The sequence below is a fragment of the Gasterosteus aculeatus genome, chromosome 3, assembly GCF_964276395.1.
Source record: "Gasterosteus aculeatus chromosome 3, fGasAcu3.hap1.1, whole genome shotgun sequence".
Classification (NCBI taxonomy): domain Eukaryota; kingdom Metazoa; phylum Chordata; class Actinopteri; order Perciformes; family Gasterosteidae; genus Gasterosteus; species Gasterosteus aculeatus.
The window spans coordinates 7,176,953-7,202,456 of NC_135690.1; the positions used below are offsets into that span (position 1 = coordinate 7,176,953).

Below are 25,504 nucleotides of genomic sequence, written 5' to 3' on the forward strand. Positions count from 1 at the left end.
AACAAGAAAGTGCAATTTCATCAAATAAGCCGATGTACAATTTGCTATAGATAAGTGGCGTTACAAGTAGAATTTAAGTGCTACAATTTGTTAGTCTTTTAGTCGAGGTAGAGTCTGAAGAGGTGTGTCTTTAATAATAAATAAAAAACTATAATTTGTTTTGTCTAAAAAGAGTCCTGCTCAGTACATTGCTTTGCTCCTGGATCTGTTTTCATTTGAAATCTTCTATTGTTCATCTGCTCAGACGTGTTTGTGTCCTCTGGAATCGCTCATTTCAATGTGATTGTAGCAGTACATTAAGTGCTATTGATGAGCTCGAGCTCAGAGCATCTGATTGACTTACTGAGCCTTCACCGGATCATTTGCTAATACAATGAATAACCTCAATGTGTATTATGTCACTTCTTGTGCATTTTTCCCACCTTTCCCCCGCCAGGCTGGTACTTGATGTTGTCGATGGACCCGATCTTGGAGCGGACGTTCTTCAGGTCGGGTGTGGGAGCGTTGATGGGCCGGGGGGTTCGAGGTGCGCGGGGCACCGCCGGCTTCTTCTCCATTGGGGTCTGCTTGGGAACGGGGGGCTTGGTGATGACGCGGCGGCGGTGAGAGGCTTCTCCGTTGGTGGAGGCCACAGGAGTGGTGGCGGAGGCCGGGCGAGGACGGGCTACAGGGTGGGTGACAGGTGAGTGGGACAGAGGGGTATTCATACTGGTTGTTTGAAATGAGAGTACTCTTTGTGTTGGTCAATTGAGGAGGAGAGAGGAATATTACCTTGCATGTAGCTACACTCCACTGCCTGTCAGCATATATTAGAATAGAACTACATTTTTTTACTAGTTTTTAAAGCACCTGGTTTGACACCGGCTTGTGCTGTCGCTATATAACCTACTGCTAGGTTTGTAACACAGATACACAGATACACACACACACACACACACACACACACACAAGGCAGTGCACATTTATTTTAGCTAAGACCCAATTGTATCTTTCCAAAAGATAATATAATGACTTCTTTTTAATTTCAACCCAATTCAATTGCAAATTTGCCTCAGAGGGCTTTACAGTCTGTACACATGTAACTTCCTCTGTCCCAAAATCCTCACATGGGCACAGGAAACTCCCCATAAATGAAAACCCTTCCATGGGGAAAAAAGGGAAGAAATCTCTGTGAGAACGTCAGAGGACGATCCGTCTCCTGATGGACAGTCTACAAAGGATGCCATGTGTACAGAATGAACAATGTAAAAGATGTATAATACATTCAATTCATACGACAGAAATGATTCAAATTCATTTTAATACATTTTTACTAGCCATTTAAATTGTGTCTATTGCAAAAATCTTTCTACGTCTTTTTTTTGTAAAGCACGTTCAGTCACAATTATTTTACGGTAGTCTGAAGACATGAAACTGAGTCTCCCTCAGCATTCCGCTTTCTCTCCGTTTCATCTATTTAACATTGTGAGCAGTCAATGACCGTACAAAACATGGCCGTACCTAAATGGCACATCCGTGTCTGTTGGAGAGTAGCAGCTACACGGATGCTTGGTTAACGTGAATTGAAAGTAAACAGCGTGGCTAGGGTGAGGAGAAGATCGATGTTATATAACAACTTCAGTTTGTTACTTCTCTTATTTGAGTTATTTAAAGATGTAAGTTCAAGAGAGAAGATGATCGGGATCAGATCATGTGAACAACAAAGTTCTTTATTTGATTCTGGTGGCATTCAGGAGTGGTGTGTCGGAGCTCTCGGTCTTATTTCTGGTAGTTTTGTTACCTGTTGTCTTGGGTTTCTTGGCCTCTCCCGTCTTGTTGTCAGTTTTGTCGTTCTTGTTTGCTGTAAGCAGGAAACACAGCGCACACCGTTAAACACACTGCGGTACAATCAGCCTAACAGAATCCCGACCCCCTTTATTTACTTTTACTTACAACACCTAAATACAATTGAACAACAAAACACATCACTAGTAGGACACTTTTAAGACGCTCGTAAAACATCGCCATCTCTCCGTGACTTTCTGCTGCGCTCACTTCCCCCCCCCATCACAGGCTCTCAGTCCCGCCACTGATTTATTGATTGACATAATATCTAGAGAGCAGCATTTCTCAGCTTTCAGAATCCGATTGTGCAAATAGTTAAGGAGTCACATGATTTCAATCCTCCATGTCACTTTCCGTCGCCGGCGAAAGGCTTCGGATTAAGAGGGTTAAAAGACAGACAGTCCGTCTGTCCAATCAGAAGGGTCCATCCTCTGCTATAAGGCCCTACCCTTTCCGTAAGAAGTTAATGTCGTTGTGTTTTCCTACTTGCCGTTGTGATTTGCACTTCAGGGCCACCGTACCTTCACCATCCACCCACTCGTCAGCAGACAGACCAAGCTGGTCATTAACCAAAGCACCAGTGTCTTTTATAAAACAGACACTAATGGAGCGTTAACATCAAGGCTTCTATTTTCAAAGGGATTTCTCGAGGCTGGTGGGACAGTTTGACTGTCGCAGTCCTCTCGGAGAGGTCGGACACTGCTTGTGATGTCGGGCCCCGTTCCTCGAACGAGGCTAACGGAGTTAGCCGGATAATTATCAGGATAAGATTCGGTTTCACAAAGCAGGTTTGGCTACATCACCATAGCAACGCATTTGAGCTGCTGGATTAGTTCATCACTCCCCCGGAAACAAAGGGCAGCTCTCTTCCACATTGATGCATTTTTGATAATGTTTTATAGGGAGAGACTTCTCCGAGGACACAAAGACCCGTTATGACATCACTTCCTGTACGAGCGCTATCGATGCTGAAGACAGGAATCATTTATTTACAAGAAGACCTTCTGGAGCCGTAAGGTTACATGATGAACACCACACGCTGCAGCCAAGCGTCCACTGTCCCTCACACTGTGTCTCACACACTGTCTCTCACACTGTCCATGTCTGTACAGTGTTGCGATGCAGAGAACATCTGGAAAGCCGCTGCATGTCGTGCTCTTCGTAAAGTTCTGTTGGTTTATTTGGCGCTTAATAAACTTGTGGATGTTCCATGTTTCACTGCTTCAATTGATCAAATGTTTGAGATACATACTGATTCTCTCTCACACACACACACACACACAATACAGCTCCTAGTTCTATATGGTCATTTACGGTCTGTGTCAACAGCGTTCACAGCCCGCAGTGGGACACACTGTGGGTGCATAATGGAGGCGATGAAGCTCTGCACCTACCAGCAGTTCTACTCGCAGCCGGTGCAGAGGAGCCGTTCTTGCCGGCAGCGGGGCGGGCCGTGGGTGCGACCTTTGGCCCGGCTGGCCGTTTGTCATTCTCCGGAGTCTGGGAATCACAACAGACAACAACAAGAGTCGGTGGGAGCGAGAGTCCGTCAGGCTCTCCGGGCCTCCGGTGTTATTGGTGAGGGTCAAGAAGGAAGAAGAAGGGTTGGTGATTGGATCAACGGCAGAAGGGCGATTCCTGATAGTTGCTTCCTGATATCAGGGATATTGTATCTTACTATCAGAACATTAATCGAGGTACACTGTAATTGAAAGGGCTGCAAAATTGCTGCTAGATTCAAGTATTGAAAATGTTGTTATTGAAGGATTGGACAAATATATTGTTGGATAAAAGATATTGTTTTTGCAGACAATTCTGCAGAAAGGGACTGAGCGCTCGGTCGTGTTACCGTAACAGCGAGTTCCTATCATTATCATTAATGAATAACAAAGAGATAATGTGATAATGTTAAACGGAAAGCACAGGCTTATCTAAAAGATCTGATAAGATTCACAGGAGGCTTAGATGTTTGAATAAATCAGTCTAAGGCTTGATTGAACGCATTAAAAGTGATAGAAACCAGATCAATCTTTTGTTTAATTGTAGAGATTTTATTTTACAATTTTTCCTATTTAGCAGTGTGAAGTCTTGTTTTATTTACACAATAAATATTGTTTCACCAGACACAGAGGCAGAATACCTCCAGCTTACATTATAGACTTCTGGCAGACCAGGCAAAAAAATGCCTGAATTCATTTTGAGGCATTAAGTGCTACGCAACCTTTCAAGATGTCCTACCTTGTCATAGAGAACAACATAAACATAAAGCTGCATAAAGTGGGGAACGTGTTTGTCTAGACAGCAACTTATACAAATGAAACATAAAAGAACATTCTTTAACATTTTGAGACAGCACAGTAGATGAGGTGAGGTTAAACACAGTTATAAAGTCAATCCGGTGGCATTTCCTTTGGGAGATTTGAAACCAGAGATGCATGCTGGGATGCACCAAATTCATAAAAGTCATCCCCCCAGTATCCTTGAATAACACTTCAAGGCCTTTGGACCACTCCCCAGGTGTGGACTGAGGACACATCCACCCGTGTGCGTGTTGTACTCACCTTGGCAGCCTTGGCGGAGCCAATTGCTGTCGGTGACCGCTTGGCGGCGGTGGGTGTGGTCGCCTTGGTTACGGGGCTTTTTTTTGTGGCTGTGGTGGGGGAGGGGCGTTTGGCCGAGTTAGCCTCACCATTGGTGGAGAGGGTGGATGGACGGGATTTGGTAGAGTTTGGTTTAGTTGAACCGACGTCAGGCTGGTGATAATCAAATTAAAAGAAGCCACAATACGGTAAAAGAAGAGAGGCAGGGAAAGGAAGACAGACAGAAGCAAAGGATACAAGCAGAGATGAAATCACTGATTGCAATGCCAGCGTGATATGGTAGCAAAGCCAGTCATAAAATAAAATCACATAAAGGTATGGCAATGCATAACCCCTTTTCAGCGCTCATGAGCAGTCAATTATAAAATGGTAAGCCTCAAATCGGATGAATGAAAAGATATTGAAGAATCAGCAAACCCGCATTGCACACACACACTGGGCCGAGGTCATTGAGTTAACTCATTGAGTTATCAGTGGCCTCATCTGTTCTGAGGGCTGGACGTCGTTTTATCCAATTCAGAGTTATTGATGAGGGGGAAAAGCACTTCCATATATCTGGGTGTTTATCAAGCAAGCTTGTTAGCTTGGTCAGGCAGGAGACATGCAAACGAGCATGGCTCCATCGACGTGTCAGAAAGGCAGAAGTAGCATTTTTTCTTCTTTAACATAAGCTAGGGTTGATAATGCTGAGAAACTACAAAGAGTATTGCTAGATTTGAAAAAGTATCCAACCCATAAACCCAGCTCAGTGTTGCTTATTATTTTCAGCAACAGTTTAAACTCATTGATTCAGTCAATGAGTCGTTGATGTGTCAATCAGGTAATAAAAACCTGAAGCCTTTTTGATAATCATGGTGACTAAAGAGGAGACTGGTAGAAGCAGCATCCAGTGCATCCATATGTGTGAAGAAGGTTGGACACACCTTGTGACTTGTGGGTGACGGGCTGTTGTTTCTGTTACACACAGCACTGCTGTCGACCCACTGTGTGTGTGTGTGTGTGTGTGTGTGTGTGTGTGTGTGTGTGTGTGTGTGTGAGAGAGACTCACCTTGATCTTGCCGTCAGGGCTCGGCAGGGTCTTCCCGCCGTTGCCGGCTGGAGACTTGGCCGCCCCTTTGCCGCCCTTGTCCTCCTCCTTCTTGTCGTCTTTGTTGGTCTTCTCGGGCTTGTCCACCTTCTCGGCCCTCTCGTTGGCATTCAGCTTCTCCACCTCGTCTTTGAGGAGCTTCTCAGACTTCTGGTTCTTGTCCGGGAGGGTGTCCTTTTTCTGCTGCTCGTCCTTCTCTTTCTTGTCAAAGTTGTCGAACTTGTCCGTCTTGCCAGGCATGATGTCCGTCTTTACCTGTTTGTCCGATTTCACTGTGACAGAAAAAATGTCCATTTCAGCACCAAAGATGATTTTTAACTTAGATTTGCAGAAAGAAATGTTCAACTTGATTCAATCAAATGTCTGTTTGCCTTTCTACTCGTAACCAATGAACAGAATTGACCATATTTGGAATACCAAGGAGCGAGGTCGAGGTGTTGGTTATGGCTGAACAACTCGAGCTCGCTCTGGAGACAGAGGCGATAGTTGTCTCCACCAACCACCCTGTGAGATCCCTGAGGCAGCTGAGGACAGTGATGGTACACTTCTTAGTCCATCCTCTGCTCCTCCATCACCGTCTGGTACGCTGCAGCCACAGCCGTCTACACCGGACACTTTATTGTAGGTTTAGGAACATTTTTCTTTTGGCTGGAATACAGATTTCTGATGTTGTGCAGCGTTTTTGTCTGTTTTATGTTCATAGTTGCACCATACCGACAAGAATAATATCGCACATGTGCATATAGTGCATTTATACAACATATATTACTTGGCAATAAATGGTTCTGATTCTGATTAACATCATGATGTATTGAGGGAATAAATTAAGAGAGAAGTAGAGTAATTTTCTCTTCCACTTCTATACAACCAGAGGAGTCGTCACCTACTAGGAGAGAGATATGTTTGTGGTACATTTTGGCCCTGTGATTCTGCCTTTTCGTATGAGGGACACATTTATTAGTTAATCCAAAACCATACCTGCAAACTCATAGGGGATGAAAAAGGTGACAAGAGGGGGACGGGGTTAAGTGTAATCCAAAAAGTGAGCCAATGTAGAATAATCTATGATACAAGTTAGGCTGGGTGCATTTTGATTTTCATAAACCGTCTTCATACCGCGGCAGACCATGTCCACATCCACGTTGTGTGATGAGAGCCCCAACTTTATAACTACGGTCTTCTGATTGCTTGAACCAAAATACTGAACTGATCCGATTAAGATCATTGATCCAGGATTCACGTGGATGACATAGACAGTAAATTTTGCCAAAAAGCGACAAGTTTGCCGGTATACGGAACGGCGTGTCAGCTGTTTGAATTCCTTACATTATATTAAACATGAACGCTCCATGTTCAATCAAAAGCCACAGCATGTGCATTGACAACCAACAGAATGTTTGAATAGCTTAATAAATAAAATTATTTCTAGATTTATATGTGTGAGAGTCAAATATGAAGCATTACAGAGTGGAAAATATGAAGGGCGAATGTCACTACCAAACTTCCGGGCATACTAACAGGCAGCTCAAATTTCAGATGGACGTTGTCACTCGATTTACTTCAGAGCTGTGGTTTAAAGTGGCAAGGAACCACCGATAAGAGGAGCAGCTCGGGCCCCTACAATGGATTGCTTATGATACACATTTTATTCCATGGATTCTTGATCAGAGGTTTAAACAACGGATGTCTTATGGAATAACAGCAATATGTTATTACAGATGGAAGTGCAGTAAGTTTCCACGAGTTGAAAGATAAATACACGCTAAATAACCAGTTCAGATATCTACAATTAAGGGATCTTTTTGACAGAAAAACAGAGCACGAAATTAACCAGGGTAAAAATGGAATAATTAGAACCATAATGGGAGTTTACAACTCAAAGAAATACAGAATTGTCTGGAAATTGTAGAGTTTTGGGGCAATGTCCATACAACCACTGTCAAATGACATAACTAAGTCATGTATGCTTCTTTACCTTATCTGCTAAAAATTGTGCTAGCAGCTAGTAAAGCTAGCATTGCAAAGAGAGGACACAGGATAGAACCACCAACACTGGAGGCAAGGGTGAAGATTGACACTGAATCATATGGAACTGTTAACCCACAAAATAAGAACCAAATAGGAGCAATGTCGTGAAGAGGGAAGGAAATGGAAGATGTTCCACACATCAACGACAGTACAGGAGAAGAGCACATGAAGGTCCCCTGCATTGGTCCTGTCGTACACCTGCTTACTAACAATTATCTGAATCATCTCTGTTATTGTATTATACATCTTTTACATTGTTCATTATGTACACATGACATCCATTGTAGTGTGTCCATCAGGAGACGGATCGTCCTCTGACGTTCTCCCTGAGGTTTCTTCCATTTTTTCCCCATGGAAGGGTTTTTCATTTTTGTTTGAGTTTTTCCTGTGCCGATGTGAGGGTTTCTGGACAGAGGATGTCACATGTGTACAGACTGTAAAGCCCTCGGAGGCAAATCTGGAATTTGCGATTTTGGGCGTTACAAAATAAAATTAATTGGATTGAATATTTTCTCAGCATTTATCTCGTTATTGAGAGGACAAAGCCATCCAGACCTCCCATTTTTCTTTCTTGTGTATATATGTATGTAGGTGTGTGTATATATGTATATGTGTGTATATACATATATATATATGTGTGTGTGTGTGTATCCTGTCTGTGTTGAAAAGGCAAAAATAAAGAGATGTTTGAATACAAGAAAAACAACAAAGCTGCATATTTGACAGATAGCGTCTTCTTTCTATAATTGTGTTTTCACTGACGCAATCCATCACATCAAATAAACATTGGGACTGCACTTTAGCTATTCATAGCTCTGAACGTCCATGAGGGTGATTCTATGTAGGTCGCACCAGCAGATCATTCTGGGTCGGATCGATTGACAGGCTAAACCAGGTTATTTCATTGCTATGGTGACGCATCAGTGAGTGAGGTCACAGCCAACGCTGGGTAGAGGAGGTGACGTCTCAGCATCTTTATAAACCTCAGGCTGCGTTTCCTCCTTTCTCTCTCCAACACTTGGTCATCTGTAATCTGTATGCAGATTATAATAGCTTTGTCTGTTTTTTGACCAATCAAAAAGTGGTTGAGGAGTATTTTTCAGCGACAGAAAGAGGTAAGTGAGGGGTAGGAGGGGGGCAGCTCATCCTGAGGGAAGGCTGTGGACCCCATTTAAAGCTAGGGTGGCTCATTTATTTTAGAAACCTTTTTTGCCATATTTGTGTAAAAGTATCAGTATATCTCGACTGCAATCAGTACAAAATGAAAGAGAAGGGACAGAAAACCTTGTATCTGTGGACTATAATAAGCCTGAGCGATGACATCATAAGGCCTGCATGCTTGCTGCTATCTTGGGCTTGGAGGAGCAGGCTGTCGACTCATCCAGTTCCTCTAAGAAGAGATACAGCAGATCCTTCCTGCCCACTGGAAAAAAGACTTCACAATAAATCACTCACACCACTGTAGCACCGACGCACTGATGTTTGCATGTTTGGTTACATCTTTGCATTTTTGTTAAGTTGAGTTAGATACTCCCGTGTACAGCATACGTTTTATAGCTTCTCTCCAAACTAGAGGTTTGAGTAAGTTTACTCCTGGCATTAGGCCTCATAATGGTGGGGGCAAAGAGGATGGATGAGATGTGACATGCCTACTCTCAGTCCCAAGTGACCAGTTCTACTGTAGGTCTGCATGATGTTGGTATAGTAGGTTTCAATGAAAGTCATATTCACTTAGATGTAGTTGTATTTTATTTAACCTGAGTGTGCAAGTGAGAGATTTATTTTCTCCTATAAGGTCTGTTACTCGTTAACTTTGTGCAGCCTTTTAGTGTTCATCTGCATTATGCAAAAACACCACACGGCCCATCTGTCCTCCTCAGAGGAAGCACAAGGTTAAACAGGAGACAGGTGAAGTTGGGTTTGGGAGGTTGACGAGGTTCAGCAGGGACAAGGGACGGATGGGACAGAGTGGGACGAGGGGCTCTTTGTCGCCACCAAGACACCTCTTGCAGAACAGTGGCAACTCTGTCCCCTCGTGTCCCCTCATGTCCCCTCATGTCCTCATGTTCCCTCTGAGCAGACGTCTGGTGCGTAACAGCAGCTCCGTCCCTACAATGTCTTTGTGCATTTTTCTTTTATATCTCTCTCCAACAATGGAGGCTTCTACATGGAGCGTGTCCCCTCGTTAGTGTGGACGTGGGGCTGGGACAAAGCCAGCTCCAGTCCGCTCATCAGAATTCCTCTACCAGCTGCCGGTGATGAGGACTTGTCACCTGCTGCTGTTTTACGAAGCCTCCCAGTGACACCGACCATCTCCTCATGAATCTTAATGTCCTGAAAACATGTCATGCTGCAATATTATTGTCCATTGGATTTCCAGGAAGCAATTGGAAATGCCTCTATGTTGTAAAAGCTCATTACAAATGTAGTTCTTTGCTTTGTTGACTCTGGATGTGTGGCAATTATCTTCTGATCCTTTTTGGCACACGGTCACACCCAGGCTTTTAAACCACTGATGGTTGATGGTTGGTTCATGGTTGGATTCATGATTGACAGTTTTAAAAATATCCAAATGAATGCGAAAGAAGCCGAGATGTCAGATGAATAATTTTCTTTCTTCCGCTTCCAACCACATCTCATTTGATCCGTTTACATGGTTCCTAATACGCCACTAATGACCTCAATAATAGGACCCAGTCAGAAAAATCCTGCCTCATTGGGAAGGGGCTGTTCCAGTCAAAGGGACTTTTATTCCAGTTGAATTGGTGTAAACCTGTGATGATCCGATCAATAGGAAAATAATATTGTCTAATAACCATGTAACAAATCTATCCAATAGTGTCTCTGCGGTAATTTCCATAGCAACAGCCTACCTATAGCAACTGCCGCCCAGGAGGGACTATTGTATTGTGTATTTGAACGTTGAATCATGAAAAAATATTCTGATCTGAATCTGAATTTCATGCAGCCAGTTGATGGTCATTTTATAAAAAACATAATTCCCTCCAGGCAGGACTATTATAACCCGTAGCATGGTATGATAGTCCTGCCTGACGCTGCAGCACCTTACACCGCTGTACCACTCCACCCAATATGGGCCATGCAACATGGAAGTGCTGGCTGAGAACATCAAATAGCACGCTACAATACACAGCTGCTGGCGACGCACTGTGTGCGTGTGTTTGTGACAGGCAGAGAGGGAGAGTTGACGGCCACAATCAGAGCACGACTAACATACACAGACATGGAGCTGGTGCAAGGTTACGTTACTGCAGGCGGCCTGCTCAGGTCATGATTTGCAGCAGATCAGTCTCAAATATTGCACGACAGCAATAGAAAAGTGTTAGGTGTGTAATCAGGGAAAATAATTTGACTGCACTGTCAACAAACGCACCTGTTGTTCTGCTGTTTTGTTTTCTGTCTAAGTAACTACTTAAGGAGTTTTAAACCACAGTGAAAAAACATTGCAAGTTTGCAACAACTGCAGACTTTTTGTAATAACGGTTTGAAAGACAGCCGCCAGGGTCCTAAGGACAGCGTGCCAGACTGTCTGAACCCTCTTTCCCCTCGGCTCATCAAGTATTTGTTGTGCAAGCAGACCTTATAACTAAGTAAGCTTCATTTGGAATATTATTTTGAAAATCAGCTGTATAAAATAACTTGAAGAAAGAAATCAAACAGCGTTTTAAACGAGGGACGTAGCCCTGTTCGCTCAAGCCTCCCTCCCCTGTGTGTGTGTTGCTGTACAGCTGTGATCTATTTCTATCTCCGTACAAACGGAGCGCACTTCCTGCTGTCTGTGTGTCTGCGGAGGCGCCTGACTGTGAAAATCTGTAAGATTTGCGTCAGTGGAAGCTGTTCACCTACATACACACATACGTGCATGCTTGGAATAGCTGCTCTATATCTGGATGAGTACAGTCGATGTCTAATCAATGCCCCATCCTTCCTCTGTCGGCTGCAGACTGAAAAACAGAACACGTGGCCGGATAGATGGATATCATTCCACAGGCGGATAAACAAACTGTGTGTACGGAGCATGAATGTACAGGGGAGATCTGGTTCCCCCTACCACTGAACAATGTCCCCTGCAAGGTTGTAAACCACTGAAAAACACGTTTTCACCTATTGATTAAGACCATTACAACCCGGATCGGATGAAGGAGAAGACGATTACCTACATACAATTAACCTTTGACCTAGTGGAAACACAGAAGCACAGTCTGTAGGCTTGGCAACAAGAGAGGGACCGGTTTGAGTCCCCTTGCCGACAAAGTGTGGACATTGCTGCCATTGCTGTCATGAGCGTAGCTGTATAATCAGTCACATGCTCCACAGAGGAAAAGGAAGGCGAAGCAGCATTAGAGCTGGAACAGCTTACCATGAGGGTGTAAGTGATTTAAAGTTAGATTTATAGTTGCAAGTAAAAGGGGGTAAGGCGGAAGGAACAAAGTCGCCGCTCTGTGGCTTTTGTGCATCTCAAAGGTACACTTTGATACTGGTGGAGATTGTTGATGGTGTAGAGAACATGTAACAAGTAAGCTTGCGTAAAAGTCAATCTTTTCTCAGATTGCACCCATTTCTTCTGACGAATGGTCCGTAAACAGTAAACGGAAGAACAAAACAAGTCTTGCCAGTGTTTTGTTTAGTTTTTCAGGAGCGACAGAAAAATTCTAACCGAACATACGAGTACAATGGGAAACTTACCCGTTGTGTTCAGTTTGCTATCTTGGATGCTGTTCATGGACGTTCCAGAAGGAACTGGAACAGGAAGTAAAACATTGGTCTCGCAGCTCCCATGATGCCTCTTTGGAGGTGGAGAAGATGGCAATGCAGCTGACGTCATCAACGGGGATGACATCATCGTGGCCTTTGCGGCTGCAGCATCTGTGGCGTCAGTGACTGTGAGTGAGCGCCGGACAGCCACGTGTGGGTATGGCCCCCGGGGCGGGCATGCTGTTTCCGACAGGGCGAAATTCGGTACGTTAGGCGTCATTGCTGGCAATCCTCCCATACCTGTGGGGTACGTTCTGGCCATCACCATGGGAACAGACAGGTGAGAACAGTCGGACATCGCCCGTCTCACTGCGGTCCGCTGGGGCAGTTCATTGCTGTGGCTAGTTTTGGTCTCTCCGCTTAAGGCAGCACACGATCCCATTCTCCTGTCTTCAACACCGATAAGATTGTGTGACTGGCCATCAAGCACACCTGTCATGTCTCTGCTAGGTAGAGTACATGACCCTGACTTCCCCGTACCCAGAGGTAGGCCTGTTCTATCTTGACCTACTGTTTGGTTAGCAGTAGAGGGAGTATTATCAGTAGGTAGGACATCAACACTTTGCTTTGCTAAAGATGACTTTAACGTTTGATTAGTTAAATCTTCAACTGAATTTTCCTTCAGACTTCCAAATAGGCCGGGAGACGTAGAGGACGTTGATTTCTCTTTATCCTCTGTATTTCCTGGACTTGATCTGGTACTTGCAGTGCAGGGGTCCAATGTGTTTCTCTCCCTCTGCCCTGGTGCCTGCATTGAAGGAGGAAGCTTGCTCCGGTCTTGGGCGGACACTTGAGATCCTTGGATGTAAGATCCATCTTTGATGCCTAAATAGTTTTGGTGCAGATGATCTTGTCCAAACTTAGAGTTTGATGCGGCTGTACGGTCCGGCAAAGAATTAGGGAAGACTCTCCCAGGTGGGATAAAAGGGGAAGGCAATGTAGAGGAAGTTGAGGAGTGAGAGGAAAGGGGGCTGCTGGGTCTTTGTCCCGCACTCCCTAATGAACCCCCAGTCCATCCCATCCTATATCCTTCCTCCCTTGGTCTCCCCCCTCTGGACCCCTCATCCTCTACCTTCAGCTCTGGAATCCCCGGTGCTTCGGCCACTGTCCCAGACAACGGCTCCTCAGCCCTGCCCCGCCCCGATTTCGCCTCGTCCACCGTCAAAGTTATTTCGGACCCACGATGTGTTGCGCCAGCGACCTGCCCCCCCGGTGCTGGCTGGCCTTGGCGATGCCGGTCGCTCCGTCTGTCAGAGGCCGGGCTTGAGGGTGACAGCGGCGAGGAGGCCATGACTGCAGGGATGCTGGCCCCCGGGAGGGCAGTAGGAGGTTGGTTCTGCTGTTGATGCCCACTGGAAGGTTGTCCGTACCCGCTGCTTCCATTAATAATGCCAGGCTGCTGCCAGGGCGAGCCAGACAGGAAGGACATTGTGCCGCACTGTTAGGTCTCGTTTTCTCACTCTCTTCCTTCTTGTCTCTTCTGTCCTCTCTTCTTTACTTTTCCTTTGACTTTCTTTGATAACCTTTCTCAGTCTTCAGTGTTCCTGCTGTCTCCTGCTGAATTCTGTCTCCAGCAAGTGTCCTTTTACTCTTGTCCTGCAGGCAGAAATATCCTCAGTATCCAAAGTGTTATGAGTTTGAAAAGTAGAGGACGGAATACATCCTTTTTTCATGTGATGCCTCAGAGTGGTGAGTAACTGTGCCGATGTGTGTGGCGTACATTTGTGTATGTGTGCTTCCAGGCAAGGCAAAAAGGAGTGCAAGTGAGAGAAGTGTGTGTGTGTCTGGTGGTCTCCGCTTCTCTCTGAGCACTGCACGGATCAGCTGTGGTGCTAAATTGCATCTCTCTCTCTCTCTCTCTCTCTCTCACTCTCTCTCTCTCTCTCTGACATCACATGGTCACGTGACAGCCCAGAATATTCCCCCATTCGCTTGTGGTGCAAAATTGTGTCCCAGTTGTTCTTAGCGACAAAGGTGACAGACATGACAAACCATGATCGTGCACAGCCATGTAAAATAGCACAGACGCACATAAACAGATCAATGGTTGTCACAGTTACTGAGTCGCTATTTAACAGCCACTGTTCACATGTTGATTCAGAGTGAGAGACAAGGACATTTTTATGAAATAGCCACAATAAAAGGCTTTTGAGGCTATAATTTACCACGTTGATGTCATGACAATAATGAAATAACTTGCTCCTTTCTTGATTTATGCTTGATTCATTTGTGCTTTCACAGTTTTTAATTTGTAAAGCTTTTATTTTCATTAGCTTATCGTCATTCCATTGACGTGATTAGTGAACTACACTTGAATAAAAGTATAATTCATCGCATATACATAATCTTCTTTAAAGTCTAAATTTTACGTTGTGCTGGTGGCTTGGTTGTAATTTTTGTAACATTCTAAAAGTTTGGCATTTTGCTTTCATGAATAGAAGAGGGATGGGTATGTTTAAAAAAAACTACGATACCATTATAGACAGTCGTAGTTGAAGGTGCATAACAAATCAATAAGTTGGGTCACCAGTCCGTGGTAACCCAAATAAGTCAGAGATTTTTTTTAATATTTTAATGCCCCTTCCACCAGACATCTCTTCTTTGTCTCCCTGAGCTTTTCAGTTCCTCCTTAAAAGGATTTACGTTTTGGTGACGTGCTGCCGGTTGGCGCTCCAAAGAGGCTTCCACTGTGAGCGAGTGACGCAAGAGTTGAGTAGACGTGCCCAGTGGTGTCAAACTCAATCACAAAGACGCCTAAAATTAAAAACTGCAATAAATATTAAGATACGCGATACTGACGATAATTCAATACCGTCTCCTTTGTGTCTCTCCTGCGATCTATAGAAAATCTTGGAGGGAGCTGAAAGTCTGTGTTGCCCAGCGACAGCTGAAGCCTGAAGGATCTGGAGAAGGTCTGTATGGAGGAGTGGGCCAAAATCCCTGCTGCAGTGTGTGCAAACCTGGTCAAGAATTATAGGAAACGTATGATGTCTGTAACAAAGGTGTCTGTATAAAGTATTATGTGTGGCTTTTCTGATGTATCATGCCTTAAACTGCAAAATAAATGTGATTTTCTGGATTTGTTTTATATTCCGTCACTCACAGTTGAAGAGTACCTATGATAAAAAAGACTCCTACATGCTTTGTAAGTAGGAAAACCTGAGAAATGGGCAAATACTTGTTCCCCCCACTGTAAATCTCAGTCAGTGATTATTGGCTTCAGGTATTTCAGTAAACTTAACATGTTCTGTGAAGCATAGAATATAGTTGGCGATGTCAGAAGGAGGGCCGGTGGGTGACGGAAGTGGGTATTGGACCGGCCCAACACTCCGTGGCCCACCGGAGAAATCGCCGATGGCCAGTCCGCCCCTGCTCCCTATCAATCTCAAACCAAGATTGGGGTCCCGGAGCCTTCACAATGTTCAAAGTGACGCCTAATGTAAACCACGAAGGGAGAAGAAGAGGGAGACATTAGATGTTTGGCCTCAATAGACGTGGAATGTGCATGATGTACAAAAGTCCTTCTGGTAGTTGGGTTAGGCTTCTGCTGACACTCAAACGGGTTTTCCTAGTGAAAGCAGAGCAATTTGTAGATTTGACAGTTGTGGGGAACGAGGGGACAATTGTCTCCGGATCACTTTCATGTGGCTGATGAAGCCAACATGTGTTCATCGCTTCTCTATTGGCTGTTATGTCACTGACCCTTGGATGATGCCTCCAGAGAGGCAACGGTCACTCCACTAGCAGAGTCCTCTTCATCTGTCCAAGAGACCGGTTTGATTGAGAACAACTAAGTGGGTTTAATCCTGTTGAGGTTGTGCCATTACTGTGTGTGATTGCAGACCAAACTGCTGTGTTGTGTTATGGTGATGCGGTACAGCCCGCCTACGTTGGTCGGAAGATTCCCTACAGTAGATTTCCACGCATCAGGGGATGTTGCTTTGGATTCAGGGAGTTAGCTGTGGCTAACAACTTGAACTCCATATTTGACTGGTTTCAGAGTTTGAAAAGTGATGACCGATGACAAAGTTGACTTGACAGTGGATTTCAACAGCGTACCAGAAAAATATTTGAAATGACTCAACCTTTTGATGCAGGTTCTAGACACTCATCAGGGTTCCGCTGTTAAGACCTCTGCCATAACTGAACCGCTGAAGGCCGGCCAGGTGCAACCAACTATGCCTTAATTTCTTCCTCTTTATCGTGTTCTCTTCGCTTCATGTCTGGATTTATCACCATGTTTTTCTATTGTCAATATATATATTCCTCTGTGCCAAAGTCACAATACTGTTGCTATGGTCAAATTTGTTCCTTCGTTCCATGGACACGTTACCTGTAGTGTACCTGAACTCAATCCCATGAACACCATCTGCTTTGAAAGTCTTGAGCCCCTGAGATGGCCATTATGAAAATCAATAGAATTAGAGGGGCTAAATTGTACTTTTACAATACTTAGTTAGGTACTTAAGTTAAGCCTGTGTTGAGTTCCCACAGCGCGTGGAGAAGGATCTTTGGGTGTGGATTGTTCTGTAGATGGAAACAGTCCCTTTGCACTACTTTGTCCTGTTTGACGCAAGTGGACAACTGTTTTAGGACATTTCTGAGGATTCAGTCAAAATCTGCATCATCGTGTTCTAAAACACAAGGTAGGGAAGTTGTTGCGAAATGGACTGACATTTGTTCATGATACAAATGACACAATAGCACCAAGATAATTCTTTATAACAATCCTTTTGTATTAATGAGGAAACACATTAACATGATCTTCCCCCTGCAGACACTACTGGAAGGTTTCGTTCTCGTTAATTCACCAGTTTCAAGGAATAAATGAACCAGTGCACACATAACCATCCTAAAAATTTAAGTTATTTTGCATGTATGTTCGTATGAAATGGCCACCGGTGTGAATTCTGTCTGAAAATCATAAGCATCTAAATTTCTAAATTCGAGGATTTGTAAACCCAAAGTGAAAGTGAAAAAATATCTCAAACTACAACTCTGGCAGCTAACACGCAAGACAACGAAGGCACACTGAGAGATTAAGTAAGGTAACAATAAATATATTAGGAGAAGGGACGCTTTGTTATGGCTCTCCGCTCAAGACAATCCCAGAGGTCGCTGTTAGTTCTCCCTCTGAAGGTCACGGATTGTTAAACATCAGCTGGAGATGGAGAGGGATAGAGAGAGAGGACCCTACATCTGGTTGCCCATAGTGCCTGGCAGAGAAACAGGAAGGGGCGGGGGGTTGCGGGGGCATGTGGGGGTGGAGGGGTGTGGTGGGAGGAGGAGGAAGAGGAAGAAGAGGGTGGGGGATCTTGTCAGAGCGTTTCTATTTTTACTCTTCGACCTCACTGACTGTCACACCCGGTCCACCCCTTCTCCATCCCTCCATTGGCCGATCGTCGAGTCTCTTTGTTTCCAGGGCAACCACTTCTCCACGTCTCCCTGACGACTCCCCCTCCCCACCCCCCAATCTGCAGCGATTATTCCGGTGCCGCAGCGACACAGGGAGTCTGGGCTGGAGAGGGAAGACGTGATGCCGATGGAGGAGACAGAAAGGGCAAAGAGACGAGAGGAGGGAGGGAGGAGAGAACGAGGGGAACAGAGGGGGCGGGTGGACTTAGGGACTGCCAAAAATAGAGGAATCCGGGATGAATACAGAGGAGGGTATGGGGGGTGTAGGTCGGAGTGGTTCCATCACTCTCTGCCTCTCTATGGTCTGGTTAAAAAACCCAAACACAGACTGGGGAAGTAAGAAAACACACACTCTAAAACCTGCAGAAGATTGACAGCTTCTTCAGGCTTCTACATCACATTATATGTCAGGTGGCAATGAGTCACATTTGGCAAGAGTGCCGGCGAAAAGAACAATAATTATCAGGCTTTCAGGCAACAAAAAGAGGAGGATTTCATTAACCGGCATCACGCGGGAGGGGTGGGGGGGTGGGGGTGGTGTTATGGATCAATCACACGTAGGGAAATGAAATGAGTCCTGGAGACAAATGGCGGTCTAATATCTAGGGAGAGAGTCATTAGATGAGAGGCTGAGCTGCGCTGCTGATGTTGTACAGATCCCAGATGTCATGTACCTTTAAGGGACAAATCACCCAAATAGGAAAGTCCAACATTCATTTTTTAACGTGTGTCCGCCAAAACTCATTTTGAGTCAGTCAGAGATAAAAAAAACAACAACCTTTCAACAATTCTATTTCTACAGTTGGCTTAACACATACAGTGTGTTGTATTATCTTAAATGTACTCAAACCGATTTTTCAACATTTCTGTACTGCAAACCAAAATATCTGTACCTTAGCAGCCAACCTTTTTGGTCAAGGTCTACTGCCTAAAATATGGTATGGTTTAGCTAGGCTATGAAATGCCTAGCTGTGAACTGTGAGTGTTCTGATGTGTAAATACCTTTTTATTTGTTACTGGTGGACAAATAATTCTAACAAACACACACAAAACACAAGTATTAAATTATAGATATTTACATTGAAAGCATTAGGAATGATTGGCCAAATACTGGCTTCTGGCAGCATTCCTTATCCAGATGCCATTCTGTTTACAGTTGTTTCTGAATGCTTAAACCCTAACTGTGATTCTAATAGCACAATTTCTAAAACTATTAATTCTTATAGCAAAACCACTCACTGAGTTTGCAAAAGTGAACACTGCTTTGCACTCAGTTTGCAATTTTGTACATTTTGCAATTTTGTACATTTTTGTACACATTTTGCAAAACTGTAGGTACAATCCACTGCACAGCACAATCACTGCTTTACGCTCATTTTCCAAATGATCAACACACTCGGCTAATATTTACACTATTTTGGCAATTGTCTGGCCCACTGTCACATGTGAAAACTATTTTAGTTAACTAGTTCACTCTGCAATCAGCTTAAGCACTATAAATAAGCCACAGGTCAGCTGTCCGTGTAGAGTACAATGGAGGGAGCAGGAAGAGGGAGAATTAGAGGAGGCAGAGCAAGAGGACTTGGAGGTGAAGAAGTAGGAGGAAGATCAGCAAAGTTCAGCTGAAGAAATTCCACCTGCCAAAGACGATGATGGTGCACTTCTACACGGCCATTATCGAGTCCATCCTCTGCTCCTCCATCACCGTCTGGTACGCTGCAGCCACAGCCAAGGACAAGGGCACACTGCAGCGTGTCATCCGCTCTGCAGAGAGGGTGATCGGCTGCTATCTGCCGCCCCTGCAGGTTAAAAAGATCGTAGCCGACCCCTCTCACCCCGGACAAAAACTGGTTGTGCCCCTTCCATCTGGCATCAGGTCTAAGACCTCCCGCCACACAACAGTTTCTTCCCGTCGGCAGTCGGGCTCATCAACTGACTCTGACATTCCACCGCACTGCACACGTCACTTTTCACTTGTCACTTTCATTTGTCACATTTGTCACTGTTTCTGTTCGCTGGTGCACTTTATTGTTTTTAATTTTTAAATATTTTTAACTCTAACTTTTATTCCTTTATTTTAAACTAACCCATAGCCTTATACTACTAACCCATACCATTATTTTTTACTTTATTCCTCGTGCACTGTTGTCTTGTTGTCCATTGTCGTACTGTATGCTGTTACGCACCAACCGCTAAGTCAAATTCCTTGTATGTCTGACATATTATGGCAATAAATGTTCCCTGATTCCTGAAATGTTGGTGCAATAACCGCACAACAAAAATTGGATATCGGCCCTAATGATTGCAAATAATTCCGTAAGGCTACGAGAAATACAGCAGCGCGTTTATAGACAGAGCATTTGGATATTATGTTGTGTACTTGCCCGCAACAGAATCCACAGAATCCCTTTTGAAAGAAACAGTGAACATGTGAAACAACTGCGTCTTGTCCAGAGAGTGGCGGAGCTGGAGGCAAATGCCAGGGGTCATGGGCTGCTTTTTGTGCATAAGGTGGGTTTTAACCTCACTAAAACAAGGAGACGTGGCAGGAACATTATTGGACACCGTGCCATAATCAATGTCCCAGGACAACGTGGTGGTAACATAACTATGTGTGCAAAAATGGTAAAAATGGTGTTGTTCACCATCATGCAACCCTGGGCCCATATAACACTGCACATCATTACATTCCTGGACACCTTACATGACATGCTCTCTCTGACATGTTCAGAGACCAGAGCAGACCAGATACCTCATCATACGGGGCCATGTTAGTTTACATTGGACTGCTTTGGTCTGCAACTGGTTTACAGATCACCCACTCCTCACTGTACTCAACTTCCCTGCATACTCCATTCTTCAATCCAATGGAAGGCAATGGAGGAGGCATGTGGGTATTGCCTGGGGTATTGACCAGGCATCATGTCATGTCAGGGTGGGATACGGAATTCCAGATAGACTCAAGATATTTTCCCGGGTGCCTTGGACTAGTGGACATTGCATGTGATGTAGACAAAATGTTATGGCTGCACCCAGAGAGACGACACACGGTGTAGACTGATTTTTGTAATACTATTTTGTGTTTTCACTTGAACATAGGGCGGCTAGCACTGTCGCCTCACAGCAAGAAGGTCCTGACCCCGCCCAGTGGCCTTTCTGTGTGGTCTGCATGTTGTCTGCGTGGGTTCCCTCTGGCTTCCTCCCACAGTCCAAAGACATGCTCTGAGGAGCAGGTTGATTGGTGACTCTTCGTTCCCCGTAGGTGTGTGAATGTGAGTGTGAATGGTTGTTTGTCTCTGTGTTAGCGATTGGCTGGCGACCAATCCAGGATCCAGGGTGTACCCTGTCTCTCGCCCCTGCGACCCTGTGTGCAGGACAAGTGGTTTGAAAGTTGATGGATGGACATAAAAACCAATACTTGAAGTTTGAATCCCTGTATGTTAACGAAAGTATGACCTCAAACTGATTGCCTACCTTGTGCACATAGAGGCACATAAAGGCCAGATGTGTTCTTTATTCATGCCACCAGAGTGTAGCATTGTGTGATTACTAATGTGATGGCTTGTGTTAACTGTTAGATTCGAACATTTATACGAATGTAGTTTACGAAAAGAGTTAAGCAAGGTTTATTGGCTTTTGCAGGAGAACTACAATATTTTGCTGATTTGGTGAAAGGTTTTCCTATTTGTGTGTGGAGTTTTGAAAAAATAGATAATAGCTACAAAAAATATGCCTAAGCCATCAGAAAAAACTGTAATACTCCTCAATTACTTGTTGTTTCCTCTCTGGAAATCAACAAAGGATCATTTGAACCCGTCTCTCTGGCTGCATGCCAGTCAAACATCTCTAAACTAATGGCTTCAGTTCTCCCAGTAAGCCACCGGATGGAGCCAACGGGCAGCGCTGAGACTCAGCAGCACTCTTCAACCGGCCTCCCTCACACAGCATGACGATGATCTATCCACAGTGCGCGCCGGCGCAGACCAACAACAGGCGCCTGCACCCGGCGATTATCTCAAACCATTCGCTTCCATTCAATCTGGCTGGCTCGGCCCTCAAGGACAAATCCATGTCCATTCGTCTTTTCTCTGCGTGTGTTTAGATCATGCAGACTCCACACAGAAAGGCCACTGGGTGGAGTCGAACCCAGGACCTTCTTGCTGTGAGTGCTAACCACCACGCCACCGTGCCGCCCTGTCCTTTCCTTATGTTAGCGCGAAATAGTCAGAGACATGAACAATGTATGTGAGCGGAGGGAGATATGAAGGCAGAACACAGGTTTATGAATAGAAACAGAAAATGCGGCATAACATAAAATAAGACTAAGGAAGCAGTCGAACATCAATAACTATTAGATTCGATAATTATTAGACATCAATAACTATTACATCCAATGAATACCAGTCTCACTGGACAACAAGAGCTCTGTGTTGCACTGTCTGCAATGTTTGAGCCAAGCCACCTGACACGTGTGCTAAGAAGTGACCATACACACTACAGATTTGTAACAACACAACCCAGTAGCATTGCTACTAGTGACCAGCTAACCGCCACCACGTTACAACTTTAACCAGGTGTTAAAATGTTCATCAACCCGCGGTGTTTCACAAAAAAAGGCCGAAGATATTATTGACATTATCTCCCTTCACATCAATAAGTCACAAGAATAATCTAATGTGTTTTTTGAGAAGTATATTGCAGAAACGCTCTGGCAATGAGCAGCAAGTTTAAAAAAAAGTTATGATTATTATTATATTAAACAAATTACAAAAAGGGTAAATCACTTTATGACTTAATACATATTAAAGGATTTATTTGTATCAGACAAGCATCAGTTTGAAAACACACACACACACACACCAGACTGTGTTAATTCTGGTGCACCCTTTGTGTTCTGTGTCGCCCTCCCAAGGGCCCGGACCTCGGGTTGGGAAACACTGCCTTGCGGCATAATCCCCCGACGCTCAGGTTCCTCAACTGCAGTATACTTCATCAATATCCAATGCAAGCGGATTTCAACTACTTACACTGACATGCAGTGTGTACCAGAACAATACCATGAGGTACGTACCTGGGATGCATTTTATTAGACAGTTCTAACAAGTTTCTCTTAATTCTTTCTAAACAAAAGCCCAAAGTGTTTTGAGTTCATTCAACTTATTATTAATACTTCTATTACTACTACTACTACTACTACTACTACTATCGTATATGCAAATAACTATGTGTTGACATCACACAATAAGGTGTAAAGCAAATGAGAAAAACTATTCGCCACACAATCTCATTATTATTATACCACTAAAGGCTCAGGCCTGTCTCACACAGTTCCAATTGAGAATCCAACAGGTAAACTGAGAAAAAAAACGTGTCTTACCTGTTGATCAAAGCCGCATGATTAGTGTCATTATGAAACACAAAAAAGGAAGGGGGAGAAAAAGACAATGGTTAGCCAGCTCAGCTTCAGTGCATTAAAAGACACATTAACATCCAACATCTGCAATTTCGTTAATGGATCAAGTTACCACACATTTTACACACAGTGTTTGGGTCAAGTTAGAGTAGTGAGTAAAGTCTGAGGAGCATAGATGTAGAATAACTGTAAAAAAAAGAAGGAGATTGGAATAGAAACCCAGCATCATCAGGAGGAGGAGGCCTCAGACTGAGGTCATCTCAGGCTTTTCCCCAGCAGACCAGTGTTTCCCTTAGGTTTACGACTTTGTGGGGGTGGACCCGCACCGGCCTGACAGGAATGGGGGTGGCTAATCGGTGCGGCGCACAACCCATGTCCGCTGGTTGGAGCGTCCTCACACGTGTGTGCATGCACAAGTCAGGATGGAACTGCCGTGCGCAGCCAGCAGTGGACAATTGTCAAACGTGAAAAATACTTTTTTGGAGGGCAACGGTGGCGCTGGTTGAGGGGAAGAGCCCCCCTGTAATAATGGTAGGGAAAACACTGTGGTTGGTACTGTCACAGTTACAGACATAACTGCGTCTGCATTTAAGCCTTTACCTGTTTATTGACCTCCGCTCGAAACTTGGATGCACCTACTAAAGAGGCTGCACCTCTGCACCTATTTGAATACATTTTTTATGACATAAGGAAACCTTTTGGAGTTCATAAAATGTGTATTACTTTGATGCTTCAGAGTAAATAAATGCAATATACTACTTACATACGTAAATCGTATTTGTCCCTACAACATGGAGCTATCAGGTTGGAACAACTTCTAAGTCATAGCACAATGTATGTACAGTATTTCACTCTGAATGAGTGTAGCCGAACCAAATGAGAGAGGTTTTAGTAAAATCCTTACGGTAGTTTTAAGGGCCTGGAGTAAAAGGTGTGTGTTTGGTGTTAGTTTTAGGGATGAAACGGGGAAGGTCTAATGTATGTTAAAGACATGCGTTCTCTGTTGGCAGTTTGCTCCATCGGTGGGTTCACATTATTGTTATTAGTGGTTATTAGTGGATTACAGAAAGGGCTCCGTAAGGGGTCTGCTCGGGTGGAGATTACATTCAACAACACTGATATTTGAGGGTGTTTTTATTTCACTTGATTTGTTCTTAACCTTGACAATACATTAAAAGTGTGACAGAAATATTTTAAGTTTCCTTAATGGAAGTCTTGATAGCAACATCTTGTGACATCATTGCGTCGTTTTATATTAGTGGTTTAGTTGTTATCATCAGACTTAAGCAATTAAGTAATATATCGAAAATCAGGAACTTCCTGTTTCAAAGTGATGCAGAAACCTTAATGTGTTTGTTACTTCTAGACTGGATTACTGCAATTCTTTATCATCAAGCTGCTCTTATAAATCTCCTAAGCCTCTCCAGCTGATTCAGAATGCTGCAGCAATGTACTTCTCCTCACCTACAAGGCACTTTCTGGTGAGGCACCGTCTTAAGGACCGTATAACACCATATTGCACCGACGTGTTGTTTCTAGAGTCTTAAAAAGTGGGATGGGACCCAGAGCCTTCAGTTATCAAGCTCCTCATTTATGGAACCAGCTTCCACTTTCAGTCCGGTGGGAAGATTGGCTCAGCTCATTTAAGATGAAGCTTAAAACTTTCCTCTTTGATTTTGCTTCTAGTTAGGGCTGGCTTAGGTTAGCCCAGACCAGCCCTTAGTTAAGCTGCTATAGGCTTAGACTGCAGGGGGACTTCTTAGGACACACCGAGCTCCTCTCTCACTCTCACCCTTTTCTTCTACAATAATTCATGTTTTATTAATGCACATCAGTAATTCAGCTTCTTCCCCGCAGATTTTTGTCTCCCCTTGCAGGTCTCCATGAATAATGGTTCTGTCTGGACCCTGGTCCTGACTCCTGCCTGGCCCGCAGACACCTACCGCTTCTAACACCATTGATGTTCCAATTTCTATTGCTGTAAATATTATTGGGTATTACTAACTTTGTTTCTTCCACAGAGTATTTGTGCTTTCTAGCCTCACATATTTTCCTGCTGACACCTGCTGCTGCTATCATCATTATTATTATTATTTTTAAATATGAATCATATTACTATTATTGTCATCATACAATTATCTCTGTTATATGAATTGAATGTATTGTACATCTTTTACATAGTTCATTCTGTACACATGACATCCATTGTAGTCTGTCCATCGGGAGAGGGATCCTCCTCTGTCTCTCACTAAGGTTTCCGCCCTTTTTTTTTCATGTTTTTCCTGTGCCGATGTGAAGGTTTCTGGACAGAGGATGTCGCATGTGTACAGACTGTAAAGCCCTCTGAGGCAAATTTGTAAT

The 25,504-nt window shown here is 44.1% G+C and overlaps 1 protein-coding gene across 6 annotated transcripts in view; it reads right to left on the reverse strand.

Annotated features, from left to right (window-relative positions):
* The window catches only part of LOC120816481 (uncharacterized), a 65,678-nt gene that overhangs the window by 13,171 nt on the left and 27,003 nt on the right, over nt 1–25,504 (reverse strand). For 4 of the 6 annotated variants that reach the window (XM_078098860.1, XM_078098862.1, XM_078098858.1 and 1 more), the window contains 5 exons: nt 5,473–5,783; nt 4,386–4,577; nt 3,219–3,324; nt 1,781–1,840; nt 423–664 (listed from right to left, as the gene is read on the reverse strand). In XM_078098860.1, coding sequence (XP_077954986.1) covers nt 423–664; nt 1,781–1,840; nt 3,219–3,324; nt 4,386–4,577; nt 5,473–5,783 — 911 coding nt within the window. Of the gene's footprint in view, nt 1–422; nt 665–1,780; nt 1,841–3,218; nt 3,325–4,385; nt 4,578–5,472; nt 5,784–12,246; nt 14,126–25,504 lie in introns of those variants that run through there. The other 2 variants (XM_078098864.1, XM_078098863.1) reach the window with 2 other exon arrangements.